Source organism: Typopeltis vanoorti, chromosome 18 (genome assembly GCF_054136105.1).
Source record: "Typopeltis vanoorti isolate ZY-2024b chromosome 18, IOZ_Tvanoo_1.0, whole genome shotgun sequence".
Taxonomy (NCBI): Eukaryota; Metazoa; Arthropoda; class Arachnida; order Uropygi; family Thelyphonidae; genus Typopeltis; species Typopeltis vanoorti.
Genome location: NC_143566.1, coordinates 53,339,843 through 53,355,400, shown reverse-complemented (window position 1 = coordinate 53,355,400; position 15,558 = coordinate 53,339,843). Strand labels below are relative to the sequence as shown.

Sequence of the window (15,558 nt, the reverse complement as noted above, 5' to 3'; positions counted from 1 at the left end):
AAATATGTCAAGGCAGGTGTCAACTCCCTGGCACATTCCTTCCGAATAAGCGGTGATATATTATCAAGTCCCACAGCCATATTTACATCTAGTTTACTCAACTCCCCAAACATCTCTTGCTCACTTACAGTCTGTCTCTCCTCCCCATCATCAACTGCTCTCAATCTCTCCATGAAGTCACATTCACAAGATTGAAAGATCTTTATGAACTGCTCATTTAGTATCTCCAGCACACATTCTGTAACAGCTGTCTTTTTATTTTTATTATTGATAGGAGGAAATACCATTTTCTCCTATCAATGTCATCCTTCCATAATCATTATTTTTTTTTGCTGCTTACATATCGAAAGAACTCCCTAGGATTCTTTTTGGCTTCATTAGCTACTCTCACCAACCAAGTCACCCTCCTTGCCTGGTCTTTGTAGACCTCATGAAATTGGTTATTTCCACTTCTCTTATGCTGCCTCCATAATGCCCTTTTTCCTGTATCGCATGCTTAATCTCTTTATTCATCCATTTCACACCTACCTTATTTAACCTTCTCACTCTTGGAATACATTTAGACATTGCATCTACTAGATAGTTTTTGAAAATCCCCCAAGCTGCATTGATCTCATTTCCAGCTAACTCCTCATTCAATGCTACACCCACAAGCTGTCTCCTGAGCTCTTCATAATCACCCCCCTTGTAGTTCCACATATACCCTTTCTCTCACAGGGGTCCTCGCACTGCTGGCAACCACCCAGGTAATCACCTCATGGTCACTCTCACCAATTGGCGAATGATTTGACACCTCATTTATAATTACATCCTCTGATGAGATGCCCAAATCCAAGACCCTTAATCCTCGTGTGCCCTCTGTTACATACTGTCTGAGGTAGTTATCCCTCAAAAACTCAAGAAACTCATTTTCTTTACTTCCAGTTGCTATCTCATCATTCCAGTCTATATTGCCATAATTAAAATCACCCATAATGATCAACCTTTTCTTATTTGGTTGGCTAATTTGACTATACATTTCACAATCACCACCATCCACATTACCTGGGCTATAACAACATCCCACCAAGTATTTGATTCCGTTCACCTCTATGTCACACCATACTGTCTCAAAACCATTGGCACTATTTCTGTCTTGCATCTCTATTTTGTATGGGCATAATTCTTTATCTATCATCAATAGCACTCCCTCTTCCTTTTTACCCCTTCTATCCTCATGAAACATACCCTTCCATCTCTATTCCTGTCAGGATGTCATCCTCTTCCAATCATGTCTCACTTATTCCGACAATCTTTGGGTGAACAGACACAATTAGTGCAACCATTTCATATGCCTTGTTTCTTATACTTCTAGCATTTGTATACAAACACAACAGCTAATTTCTGGATCTACAGGTCCCACTGATACCACTCACTCGATGTGATCTCTCCATGCTGGACTGGGGCCATTTCCCTTTCTGCTTGTTCATTTTAGAACCCTTTTCAATTCCAACTGTTTCCTCTTGATCCCTAGTCATCCTATTCCTTTCCTGCCTACACATGCTCTCACCTCCTCTTGGAGCATCCACCTTTCTCATGCTGTGTACTGCTGTTTACCCTGAGCCTCCCCGTTTCCCTGCTCCTCTTGCACAACCATTCTCTCATTTTCTATATTCATACCACTCACTTTCCCATTCATATCCACCTCTTCAATCTCTCCTGCTCTTCCACATCACTTCCCCTCTCGATCTGATTCATTCTCTCTATTCACTTCTCTACCTTCCAGCAGCGTCTCTCCAAGCGACTCATACCATAACCACTCAAATGCAGTCCATCGCTTCCATACAGCTCACTTCGTCCCTCAAACTCATTCCACACATTAACAAACTGTACTCCCATCTCCTCACACATTTCAGCCAGCATATCAGTCATAATCCTTGTTCTCTGCCTCATTTCACCACAGTCATACCTAGGCAACACACTGACTACCCTTCCTGTCACACTATTCTCTTTTATCCTTCCAAGCAGCCTCCTGATATCCATTCTGACACGCTGTTTGTCCTCTATCAAATCATTCGTACCAATTAATGCTATTAACTCTTTTGCTCGCTCCCGCTTCATATCCAATGCATTTATTATTTTTTTAACAGTTTTTTGTGTGGTAATTTGTTAGCTTTTGCAAAACCTAAGGAAGATGCATATACCACTGTATATGCATCACCCTAGTCCAAAACATTTGTCACTTGTTATACTATATAATTTGGAAAAACATGATCTCCATTTTAACAAACCCATGCTGACAACCACAGAGAACACAGTTATCAACTCATTTGTGTATTTTAGTTCTCACCGATCTCTCCAGTACCTTAATCAAAACTCCATATATATATATAAATATATATACACACACACACACACACACACATATATACAGATTGGCCTATAATTTATAGCCGCATTCTTCTTACCACCTTTAAGCAGTTGAACAATTTCACCTTCTTTCTACCTTCTTAGAACCTGCTATTAAACAGACATGCCAATGCTACTGCCAATTCCATGGCACATTCTCTTAAGACACATGGTGATATGTCATCAAATCATATCTCCTTATTGACATCAATAAGCCACCCTGTCCTATGTTCTCTGTGTTTGAGTTTGTAATGACTTCACCCTGATGACAATGAAACATCCTTATAAATTGTTTACTGAATACTTCAACGATGCCTTCTGGAAACCCTACTATGACCAACTTGGGAACTTTTTCAAGCCTCCAAAAAGTCGGGCGGTGGTCTCACACTAGGCAATGAAATTCATCTTCCACCTAAAAATAACCACAAACATCCATGCCGACAGCTCTTGGTTGGAGAGTGGGTACAATAACCACTTGGCCAACCAGGTCGGCACTTACCCTATCTACCTCTTCAGACTCAACTACATCCCGTACATCCCATTCCCATACTCACCATCCACATACGCAGCTTCACTACTATTTCCAACATCCACTTTGCTTATACTCGAGTCCCTGCCCATCCTGACTACCCCTGTTTCTCTGTCCATCTACCATTCTCATTCTGTCATTATCACTAACAGTACTACTATTCTCCTTTACAATTCTTCCAGTCTCACCAATTCTTTTCTACTGATCTTTTGCTTCATCTCTTACTTATTCTGCTCTCTTGCTCACATTACTCATTGTTCTTCCTTACAGCAATAATCTCTCTCTAACCGACTCACCCCATATCCATTCAAATGCAATCCATCACTTTTGTACATTGCCATCCTTCCCTCAAATGTCTCCCACACATTCACAAACTCCACTCTCTTTTCCTCACACAGCACCACCAACGTGCTATTCATTATCCTGCTCGCCTCAGCTCAGTCAAGATTACGATTACCCTTCCAACTATACTGTTATCTGTCACTCTTCTCAACAACCTCATTGGACATAAAGAGAAGTAAGAATGGTATCCATTCTTACTTCTCTTTATGTCCAATTAAGTCATTTGTTCCGATAACCACCACAAGCTTGCTTGCTTTGCTTGTCTGCTTCTCTTATCTAATGAATCAGTTATCCTGTTAATTCTCCTTCCGAACACACACACCTTAAGGAACCTCTCATCTACCACACCTCTAATAATGTTATCTCCAATATTGCTATTCTTGTATTATTTGTCATCTCTTTTTCTCTACTTTCCTTTGTCTTAACCTTTTGTGCTCATCTATTCTTATTCACCAAACTTCTTATCTCACTACACATATTTTTCATTTCACTTATCATTCTGATCAACTCATTTTTCAAGTCTTGCATCCTGTCAGTCTATCATTTGTTTCTTTGAACTCCTTGGAGGTGTTGCATAATAATAAAAATAATAATGAATAGAATAGTATGTAAAAAGAAATTTGATGTAATGGGAAATTTTAATGATAGGAATATGGATCTGAAGGAAGAGAAAGCATGTGGAAACAAGAAGAAGAAGAAGAAAATTTATTGAGTTTCAAAGGATAACTATCTGCTGAGTTTAAAAAGATAACTATCTTAAACGGCATATGATGAAAACATCTTCAAGGATTTATCGATTTCGTGATATCCTCACAGGATATGGCTGTTGATGAGGTTTCATCATCATCACCACCAGTTGGTGACAATAATCATGAAGTACTGGTTGGGAGGGGGGTGTCAAACAGGAAACAGTTATGGTCAAGTAGATGTACATGTAGAACTATAAGGTGGATGATTATGAGGAGTTCCATAGTCAACTAGCATCAATGCTGTGAGTTGATCAGCTGTGTGGAAAAGAGGTTGATAGAGCATAGGAATTTATAGGGAAGTATATGAGCCAATCAGTGTGTTACGGTATAGCTACAGTTATGCAAACAATAGAGTAGGAAAGAAATGGATGAACGGTAAAATTAGGCAAGCATGTGGTAAAAGAAGATGTTAAGGAGATGTTATAGAAAGAAAAAATCAGGTGTGGCTGTGTCGGAGCACGGCCAGAGGGGGTTTTACATGAATATGTCATGCCAGCAGATTATATACATGTTGGGAAGTATAAATAAATGAAAACAAGTTTAATAATCGATTATAATTTTATTTATCATAGGTCTATGGTAAGAGAAGTAAGATACCAAAGGTAGACAAGATACATCCAAGTTTCTGGCGAAAGTCAAATCAATACAAGTGTACCTAGCATGGTCGCTGTGGTCTGAACGTGAGTGAGATTAAACTCGCGTTCCATAAAGTCCTGCAGTGATAGATTTTGTGACACATCGACATTGAAGTCACCAGTGATGATGATGGGTATATACAGGTCTGACTCCATACTGGGGATTATTTTCTTTATGCTTTTCAAGTATTGCAGCAGGGATCGATAGATACAACATTCTATCGCTGATGATGAAGCATTCAGATGAATGTACACAGCTCCGAGGACAAATTTAGATACACTGTTGATCGTTACATCACCCAGGCATATATCTCCCACCGATGGTTCTTCCACTCTAAGTTTACAACTCACATCAATTGTAACGATACTTTGACAATCGGTGAAGCTGTTGAGGTTCCTGTATATGGCGACTCCACTGGCAGTGTGTGTAGACAATGACATGCTTTAAGTTCAAACCAGATACATCCACAGGTGAGGCATCATCCGTCCAGGTTTCACTGATGACCGAGTAGTCAGATCTGTTCATAACGGACTCAGTTTCAATATCTTCTGCGTGCTCCACCAAACTCTGTGCGTTGATCATCGAGACAAGTAAGACTCTCTGCTGTGAAATTTTGACGTTGTCACCATCATCATCTACGTTTAATATCTGGATCTCCTCTGTGATTGCAGCAGTCGATGATCATCAACAACAGAAACAGTCAACTTGCTTAACCAGCATCAGTAAGTGGTGTTTCTTCATTCTCTCATATTCGCGTATCTCCCTGACAGTGGGTGCTGAATTTCTGTAACCATGATAAAATTTATAATCGTCTCTCTCATTAGTCAAATACACTCCATCGATAGAAGTGACTCTGCTCAGTGAGATACTGATCATACACCAGTTGATTTTGTTGAAACTTGTTGTACTGAAAGACAACTCGATTGAAAGTGCCTCCTTGCAATTTGTGAATCGTTATGGCACAAGAGGACTCGTCGACCTCCAGTGCTCTTCCATTGTCACCAATCTTCTGAAATCCACATCCATTTCATTCAATCCATCTTCTGAAGTGGTGGCATAGTTGCTTATGTCATTTACATCCGTGGGTTCGTGTGCCTCCACCGCCGAAGTGCTGGCGCCGTCAGCAGCATGCTGTGCTGTTTCCAATTTCTTTCACTCCTGATACTTCCTTATTCATTCTGACCCAGACATTGGGATATTATTGGAAAGCTGACGAGCTGCTCTTTCCCGTCATATGCGTTCGGCATAGTTCTGGCTGGCTTTCTGGCGATAAGTGGACATTGTGAAATTTCTAAAATTTTTAACTTCAGTCCACAATTTATTCACCAACATTGTATTGAAATTTAAGTATTATGCATTAAATTGATAGATCTTGATGAGAGCTGTTGATTGACACTAAAATGAGCATCATACTACGACAGAGTGTGAAGTTATACTGATCATACACAAAATGGCAAAGCTCCCACTGCCACATTTCTGTAATAGCTCCCACTGCCACACGTGGAGTGCAGCATGCTATCTGAAGGTCGCTGACGAATGATATAAGTTTTGTTTGGCTACCTTTAATACTTTAGAAATTATTAGACCAAACCTTATCAAATGATTTCATTACACTCATCATTAACTTTTCATCCCATACCTCCAGTACTGTTCTGAATTTAAAGACATATTCACATCAAAAAGTGCAGTATGAGAGCAGATTGGCGCCACTCAAGTCAAGTAAATTTCTCTGCTATGTGGGATGCAAGATGAAGAATAATTATGGAAGGGTGACATTGGTGGATACCTATGGTGGTAAATGTGCACTTTATTATAATATATCATGCTGGTACAAAAGATGCTGCAACATCTAGATTAGGGCAAAGTTTATGGAATTTGAGTTGAAAGAATCAGTCATATCCAGTGTTGACTGGGATAGATGTTAATAAGGATGTATGAAAGGATGATATATTATCTAATATTTTTCAGGAATGTGCAAAAGTGTTAGCTATGCACTGTACTTGGTTATTTAATGAAATTTTTGTAGTAAAGAAAGGTTCATAAAGAGTGGAAAGAGGATAAAATAGTGTCATTTGACAAGCATAGTTGTAGGACATGTTTCCAATAGACCAGTCTACATATCTGCTCTTGTGGTCAAGGTATTAAAGAAATTTGTTAGGAACAGAGTATACAAATGGTTGGACAGTTAAAATTTGTGATGGGTAGGTCTTATTTTAGAAATATCCTTTGCATTCCATAAGGTGAGGAACATCTTGGATAAGGGAAATTCATACAGTGATATTCTTGGACTTTGTAAAGGTGTTTGATGGATTACCATGTCACAAGTTTGCATACAAGCTGCTTAAGATGGATAATATATTGGTTAAATGGAGTGGAGATCAACTCTTAAATTATCAACAAGCTTTGTGTAATGAAGCAATGTATCAGAAAGGGAAGGTAAACAGAGATATCTTCAGAGTTCTGTTCTGGAGTCCCTGCTTTTTAACTTATTTGCTAATGATATTTCATGTGGATTGACCAGAGAAAGGTTGTCTAATTATTTGCTGATGATGCAGAGTTGGGGATAATTATACTGAACATCACTGATGTTAATCCCTTTCAGGAAGATTTGAATAGACTTTTAGCTTGGAACAAATGATTGGGTTGTAGTTTTAACATTAGCAAATGCTGTTCACAACTTTAATATAAATAATCATATTGTACACAACCTTAAAATTTAATATCAATAAATGCAAGTTACCGTACACAACCTTATATCACTGCACTTTAGAGATATAAGGTTGTGAACTGTATTAGTGAAAATGTGGTTGGATTTTGCATCTAGAATAATATCCTAAAGTGGAGAGAAGTTCAGTATGCATATTGCAGGTGATTTATGACTGCACATCACACTGCTACTAAGATAAGGAGTATGTTGACAATTAGGGATGGGGGACATGGTTGTGCCATTATATAGGGCTTTAATCAGATCACACATAGACTGTTGTGCTCATTTTTTTTTTTTTTTACCTAGTTGTCATCGTGATGAGGGGAAAACACTAGATAATGAGAGAGAGAGAGAGAGAGATAGTGTAGAGATAAATGAACAAGGCAATATCAGGACTCCATAAGATTGGTTATGCAGAGAAGTTTTGAAATGTAAATTTGCAGAGTTTGCTGAATGCGAGGTAAAAAGAGCTAATATTGACATGTTCTTTAAATTGGTGATGGGATTTTACCTTATTATAAAAAGTGTGAGACAGAGGAGTAATGATAGGCTATCCCTGGAAATAATGTAAAGTTGTCACAAAAGTAGGTGTATATTTTTTTACATCAGGAGTGGTGGGTGAATGGAATGCATTGCTAGAATGTGATGTAGTGTAAATGCATTAAGATTTAATATGATAGACATGTTGCTGGCTAAGAAGGTCTCCCATGATCTATGGAGGTTGCTATAATAATAACAAAAATATATCTTTTTTTCTTGTTTCCTTCAAGTCATTCATTAATGATAAACTTCCATCTCACCCTAATAAGTCATTCACACGTATTCACAACTCCCCAAATAAAACATTTAGTCCTCATATCTTTGCTCACCACACACACACACACACACTGTTTCTCAATTTTCAGAAGTAACCCCTTGTTCTCAAGAGAATACTTGCTGGAACAAGGAAATCTTTCCTTCTCTTGATGAAGCCTTCATTTACCGAACTCATTTACTCTGCTGAAATGAGCTCACTTTTTGCAAGAATGAGGAAACAGTGGAGAAAATCTGCAGGTAATTAACCAGGATAATACTAAACCTGTGGAATGTTGATCATGCAGTCAATTTTTAAGGAAATACGAGTTTCAAAGTTTGGTAGCTAGATGACAAGAGGGAATAGGATAAAAACATAAGTTTAGTATACATATTTGAGGAAGTTTTAGATATACAGTAAATTGGGGGGGGGGGGAAGAGAATGCTAGTTCATCAGTGTTATTATGTCACTGAAAAATAGTAATATTTATATTCATATTCATCCATATTACTTATTTTTATTTTTTCTTCTCAGGATACAACAATGACAGTGCAGGGCTTAACAGAAGGAGGAGAATATCTTTTTAGGGTAATGGCTGTGAATGAGAATGGACAGAGCTTGCCATTAGATGGCACAAATCCAATTATTGCCAAATTGCCATTTGGTATGTAAAAATATTACTGATTATTACAAATCTTAATAAGTATCATTATAATGTACCAACTGTGCTATGCTGTACTCTCAGTATGCCATTAGCATTATGTAAATTTAAAATGAAAAAGGAACAAGTTCTGTGCAGGATATCACATTTGAATGCATGACTTTGTTTTATTGTGCTTTTTTATTTATTCAAGTAATATCATTAAGTTCTTCTTCATGTAGCTTCCTCAATGAGAGGGTGCAGCACCATGTCCTTCTAGTTCTCTCTGTTGTTGGCTTTCCTTTTTGTTTCTGCATAGCCATGTGATCCTGTCCATGATCTTTATCTTCAAGCCATGTTCTTTGTTTTTTGCCTCTTGATCCTTTTCCCATAATTTTTTCCTTCTAAAACTGTTAGTATCCTCTGTCCTGCTGAACCTCTCAGTACATGTCCTGCCAATCTCATCTTTCTCTGGATCATTTCCTGTAATAAAGATCTCTGTGTTCTCATTCTCTGTAGGACATCTGTATTTGTCACATGTTCTGTCCATGGGATTTTCAGAGCTTTCCTATAGCACCATATTTCAAAGGCCATTATCTGTTGCCTTACTCTCTTCTTGAATATCCAGGTCTCACTTCCATATGTGAAAATTGGCCACACTAATGTTCTTATCATTCTTTTCTTTGTCTTGATACTCACAGAACTTCTGCTCAAAAGTTCTATGAGTATTCAGATCTTTATTTTTCCAGAATGCATCTTTAGCTATGGCTGTTCTTATTTTAATTTTTTATCTTGCTTTCCATCTGCAGTAAAGTAGGTGCCTAAATATTTGTATTCTGTTGTATGTTCAGTTTTCATATTGTTTATGAATATTTTTTGCTCGGATCTGCTTTCTTTTGAGATTTTCATAAATTTGGTCTTTTGTGCATTTATATCTAATCCAAATTCTTTACCTTCTTCAATTAGTAGCTGCAGTAATTTGATTAATTTGTTTCTGCTATTAGAATGGTATCATCAGCATATCTAAGATTTTTTTTTTATTTTATACCATTGATACTAATTCCTATTTTTTGTTTTTCAATCTTTTTCATCACTGTCTCACTATAGATATTAAATGGATATTATTAGGTCTATAATTCAGTATTATGTTCTGAATTTTTAGGATGTATTACTGACTTACTTTATTTTTATTATATTATTACTGTGATTATCAGATTCCATGGCATAAAAAGGCTTCTTTAATGCCATAGAATCTGAAAGCTTCTCAAAATCTTCAGTAACCAAGTAATCTAATGAGCTGTGCAAGCCACTTTTGCAATATGCCCTCTGAACTTCAACTCCCTATCCACTGACACCCCCCAAATCCCTGGCTTCATCAGTTTTCTAGAGTACAGTTCCATCAATATGGTACACAGTAGTGATCTTTTCACCTCAAATGCATGACCTTGCTCTTTTCCACACTAAACTGATATCCATTCTCTTTTCCCCATATTGGCAGTGTATTAAAATCATCTTGCAAAATTTTAACATAATATTTATTGACTATTGCTCTAGTCCAGGGGTTGGCAAACTGCGGCTCTCAAGCCACATGCGGCTCTTTGGGTACGTACATGTGGCTCTGAAATAAAATTGAAAATGAAAATAAAACTATCATAGTTTCATTTATAAAAAATTTTAAAGGATTTTATTCACATATTCAATGATTTTCAATACTCAGAATAGTCTTCAGACTCATATCATGAGTTGAAAAAATCTCATTATCTTCGGGTCTATACATTTATGTGAGCAATCATTTTCTAACATGAATTTCGTTAAATGTAAATTGAGGAGCCGAATTACTGATGCCAACTTGGAATCGTGCCTTAAATTAAAAACGACTAGTTATAAACCGGACATACAGAAACTTTCTAAGGAAATGCAAGCACATTGCTTACTCTGATTAAAACCAATGAGAGCAATTTTGTTGTGATTTTTTTCTTCATTTAATAAAGATATAATTAATATTATAAATTTATAGTAAATTTATATTACTATAAATTTAATATAATATTACTTTAAATTTTCCTTATTTGTAAAAATATATTTATGGCTTTCGAATAATTTTTAAATTGTTGTGAGGGACAGGTTTGGCTCTTCGGTCTCAAAAGTTTGCCAACCCCTGCTCTAGTCAATTTTTCATCAGTGGCAAACAACTAAATAGTTCCTCTCAGATCATTTCTAATATTGTTAATGTACAAATTAAAAAGCAATGGCCCAAGAACAGAGCCCTGCGGCACACCACTAGTCATGGACCTTCCACTGGACTCTACACCTGAATAAACTACTCTCTGATATCTCTCCATCAACTACCTTCTTATCCACTTCACCAACTTCATATCCATACCCATGTACTGCAATTTATTGATTAGAATTCCATGTGGTATCCTTTGCAAACTCTAGCAGTATCACTCTGAATCCATTAATTTTATCCAATTCATCTGTCCCTGTATTATAAAAGGTGAGCAAGTTATTGAGGCATGTCTTACCCTTCACAAAACCAAGTTGTCTCCATATAGTATAATGTTCCTGTCTGCCCATTCCTGTATTTTGCCCATAACGAACTTCTCCAATACTATGACCATGAGTCCTGCGATACTGATTGATCATTAATTTGCTATCTTAGTCTTGGAGCTTCCTCTATGGAATGGAACTATTTTCCTATCTTTCCATCCCTACGCCTTGGGACCAACCTGGAGCTAATACTTAAATTATACAATGTAGTGAAAGGCCCTGCCAATATCCTATGATATACCATCTAATCCCATGGCTGTATTCACATCAAGGTTCTGTAAAATCCTAATGCACCTCAAAATTGCCTCGTGGCCTATACAATGGTAATGCTTGCTCTAAATCAGATGCAAGCATAGCTCTATGGAAATACACTGCTTCTATAGCACTAGGCTACCAGAAGAAAGATCCCAAAAAATTTCCTCTAGTTCATTTCTAGTTGCTGACTAGAGGAAATTTTTTGGGATGGCAGTGCAGTGTGTCATCAGTACAAGATAGGTGATAAAATCACTAGAGCAAAAAAAAGTTTTAATTTTCATAATATTTTCAATAAATTTTATGTAGTTCACTGAAAATTTAGTAGTAATAATAAAATATTAAATGGGGAGGATGTCACAAACTTACTTAATCTATGCCTAGAAGAGGGGGAAGATACCAGAAAACTGGAAAAATGCTACTCTGATACTGTTATTTAAAAAAGGGGACAAAGAAGAAGTAAAGAACTATAGACCAATTAGTATTCTCTCCAAATTCTCACAAAAGTAATAACAAACAGGTTAACCCCCTCTTCTAGACTCAAATCAACCAGTAGAACAAGCAGGATTCTGTAAAAGCTTTAACACAATTGATCATATTTATGCAGTAAAACAAATAATAGAAAAAGCAGAAGAAAACCAATTGCCTCTCTGTTTAACCTTTATTAATTATGAAAAAAGCATTCGATTCCATCAAAACTAATGCAATAATCAAAGCACTTCATAATCAGGGAGTTCCTGGAGAATATATGGACCTCCTCCAGGAAATATACCACATTGCAACAGCAACAATCCAACTACACACAAATAGCAATAAAATATCAATTGAAAAAGGTGTCCGACAAGGAGACGCTCTATCACCCAAAATCTTTACAGCAATCCTTCAATAAATAATTAATAATATAGACTGGACAAACCTTGGTATAAAAATTAATAACAGAAACTTAACACACCTAAGATATGCAGATGATATCATAATTTTTGCACTCTCCAGAAGACCTTAATAAAATGATAGAAGACCTATATCATGAAAGCAGAAAAGTCAGTCTAAAAATAAACAGAGAGGAAACTAAAATCATGTTTAATCATTTTGTAACACCAAAAAAACATAATAATAGAAAATAATTTCTTGGAAAGAGTCTCTTCATATACATACTTAGGTCATCTCATTGATCTAAACTGTGGACTCCAAAAGGAAATAAATAAGAGAGTTTGACTTGCCTGCAATTAGAAAATTGAAAAGCATCTTTGAAAACAGTGAGGTCCCACTCTGTTTAAAAAGGAAGACATTTAACCAATGTATATTCCCAGTCATCACATATGGTTGTGAAATTTGGTCACTAACAAAAGCACTGGCAGATAAACTAATAACAACTCAAAGAAAAATGGAGAGGTTTGATGCTAGGCATCATGTTAAAAGATAAGAAGCCAGACTCACATCACTGACATCATTCTTCACCATAAGTGACTAAAATGGAAATGGGCCAGACATCTATCTAGGAGAGAAGATGCGCGATGGACCACTATAGTAATGAACTGGATTCCAAAAGAAGGAAAACGAGACCGAGAATGTCCTAAAAGAAGGTGGAGTGATGAAGTGTCAAAATTTGTTGGGAAAAATTGGTCAACCATTGCTAAGAACAGAGAAAGGTGAAAAGAACTGGAGGAGGCCAGCAGTGGACAGAAAATGGCTGAAAAGAAGAAGAATAAAATTGAATGTGTAATAATTACTGAGGTTTTTAATAGGTTTTGTAGCAAATTTTTTGTATTACAGTCACAGTTAATGAGGACAAAATGGCAGCTAAAACTAGAACAACCAGACATGCTACAAGAAAACTGGATGTAGTGACAGATTTTTCAAAGATTGTTCATTGTCAAGAGTTTAATACACAGTAATCTGTCATTTATCCAACCTTCAAAATACTGCCCCTTGCATGTCAGCTAACTTCTGGTAGAACACCATGTACTTCAATTATCTGATCCTTCAGTAATCAGAACTTGCTTCTTCTGATAATTGAAAGGTCAGATAAATGGTAGATTATTATATCTATGCACAGCAAATGTGGCCAATGTGTTTATTAAGAGATTGAACATGAGAAGTGAAAGTGCAAAGTTCTGAAGAAAGTTGATATTTAATGGACTGGGATGATTTAAATGAAAGTTGAGAACAAGAAGTAAAGAATGTTAGACATAACACTGAGAATGGCAAGAGTTTGATGATTAAGATGAGAATTGAGATGGGACACATGCAAAATGAGATTAAAGTATGGTGGATATGAATGAAAAAGTGCAAAAGAATAAAATTAAAAACACTGGAAAAAAAGAAGTGGCAAATGATTCAAGAGTAACACTGTATGGAAATTCTGTTATAAAAGGTGTAGTGGATGAAGCTGTATGCAGAACTGAAGTAGAGTAACTACCTCCACCAGTATCCAAGGTAGATACTGGTGGAGGTAGGAATGAATGATTTGGTTGGGCATAGGGAGAATGTGGATGAATATGAATGAATATTATTAAGGATTGTGAAAGACAGTAGAGTGGTATAAAGGGTAGTTAGTGTGTTGCTTATGTATGATAATGATAAGTTGAGATGGTGAACAAGAATCGTTCACCATCTCAACTGAGATGGTGAACGATTGAGGAAAAATGGGTGTAGTTTGTTTATGTGTGGAATGTATTCGAGGGGATGAATGAAATTATTTAAAAGAGATGGTGGCATTTGAGTAGATATGGTGTAATCAGCTGGAGAGACTGTTGCTAGAAAGAAGTATAGTGAGTAATATGAACAAGGTATCAGCTGAAGTTAGAGGTGATGTATATGAGAGAGAGTGGACCAAGTGAGATGGGAATGTGAAAGCAAGAATTCAAGTTGGACAGGGAAAACAGAAACGGTGGGGTGGGGAAGCAAGGGAGGTCAGGTAGGCATGTTGTAAGGAGAGCAGATTTGAGAAGCAGTAATGAATGTGCACATCGGCCTAGGAATGGGATGGCCTAGAGGGCATGGGAGAGTCATTGAAAAGGATAAGAGTGAGCAGACAGGAGAATGTGTGGAGAAGTTACACATTAGAGGTGGCATAAATAGTACTGGTTATAGAACAGGGAATGAACTATTATGCTTATTTATGAATGCCAGGAGTATCAGAAATATGGGAGATAAAATTATTGCATTGATTGAATTTATTATTATTATTATTATTACTAGTATCTCCATGAAGTCAGTACTCATTGCAGGTGGCCCAAACTATCAAAACAATATCTATCATATGTCTTATTGAATTCATTTACAGATGAAGAACTCACAACTGAGTCAGGCAATGCATTCCACCCACTCACCACCCTCCAAGCAAAAAATCTAGTTCTCACACCCTTGTTAACCACACTTTTCCTTAATTTCCAGGGATAACCTCTTGTTCTTCCATCACTATCACACAGCTGAAATATTTTCCCTGCATCAATCTTATAAACACCTTTTAGTAATTTAAATGTTTCTATCATATTCCCCATTTTTTTACATCACTCACCAACTTAGTCACTCTCCTCTGAACCCCTCTCCACAACCTCCTCATTTCCAAGGAATCCAGGTGACCAGACTTGAGCACAGTAATCCAAATGTGGAAGTATTAATGCCTCATAAAGGGGAATAATAACCTCTTTCTCTCTGAATGTTAGTGTGTTCTTCAATAACCAAGTAATCCTATGTGCTATCTTGGAGACCTTAGCAATGTGTCCTCTGAATTTCAACTCCCTGTCCAGCAACACACCCAAGTCCCTAGCCTCATTAATCCCATAACTTTACACCTTTCCACATTGAACTGACATCCATTGCCTTTTGCCCATTTTGCCAGCTTATTTATATCATCCTGCAAAGTCTCAATGTCAGCTTGATTTTTTATTGTGCTATCCAACTTTGCATCATCAGCAAACAACTGAGTATCTCCCTTCAAGCCATTTCCTATATTCAAGCTTTATTTAT

The 15,558-nt window shown here is 36.9% G+C and overlaps 1 protein-coding gene across 1 annotated transcript in view; it reads left to right on the top strand.

Moving 5' to 3' along the window:
• Nucleotides 1-15,558, top strand: part of LOC150096673 (twitchin-like) — a 2,440,784-nt gene that overhangs the window by 1,884,738 nt on the left and 540,488 nt on the right. Inside the window, exon 103 of the mRNA XM_090408679.1 lies at nucleotides 8,679-8,808. Within this exon, the coding sequence (XP_090264805.1) occupies nucleotides 8,679-8,808 (130 nt within the window). The remainder of the gene's footprint in view (nucleotides 1-8,678; nucleotides 8,809-15,558) is intronic.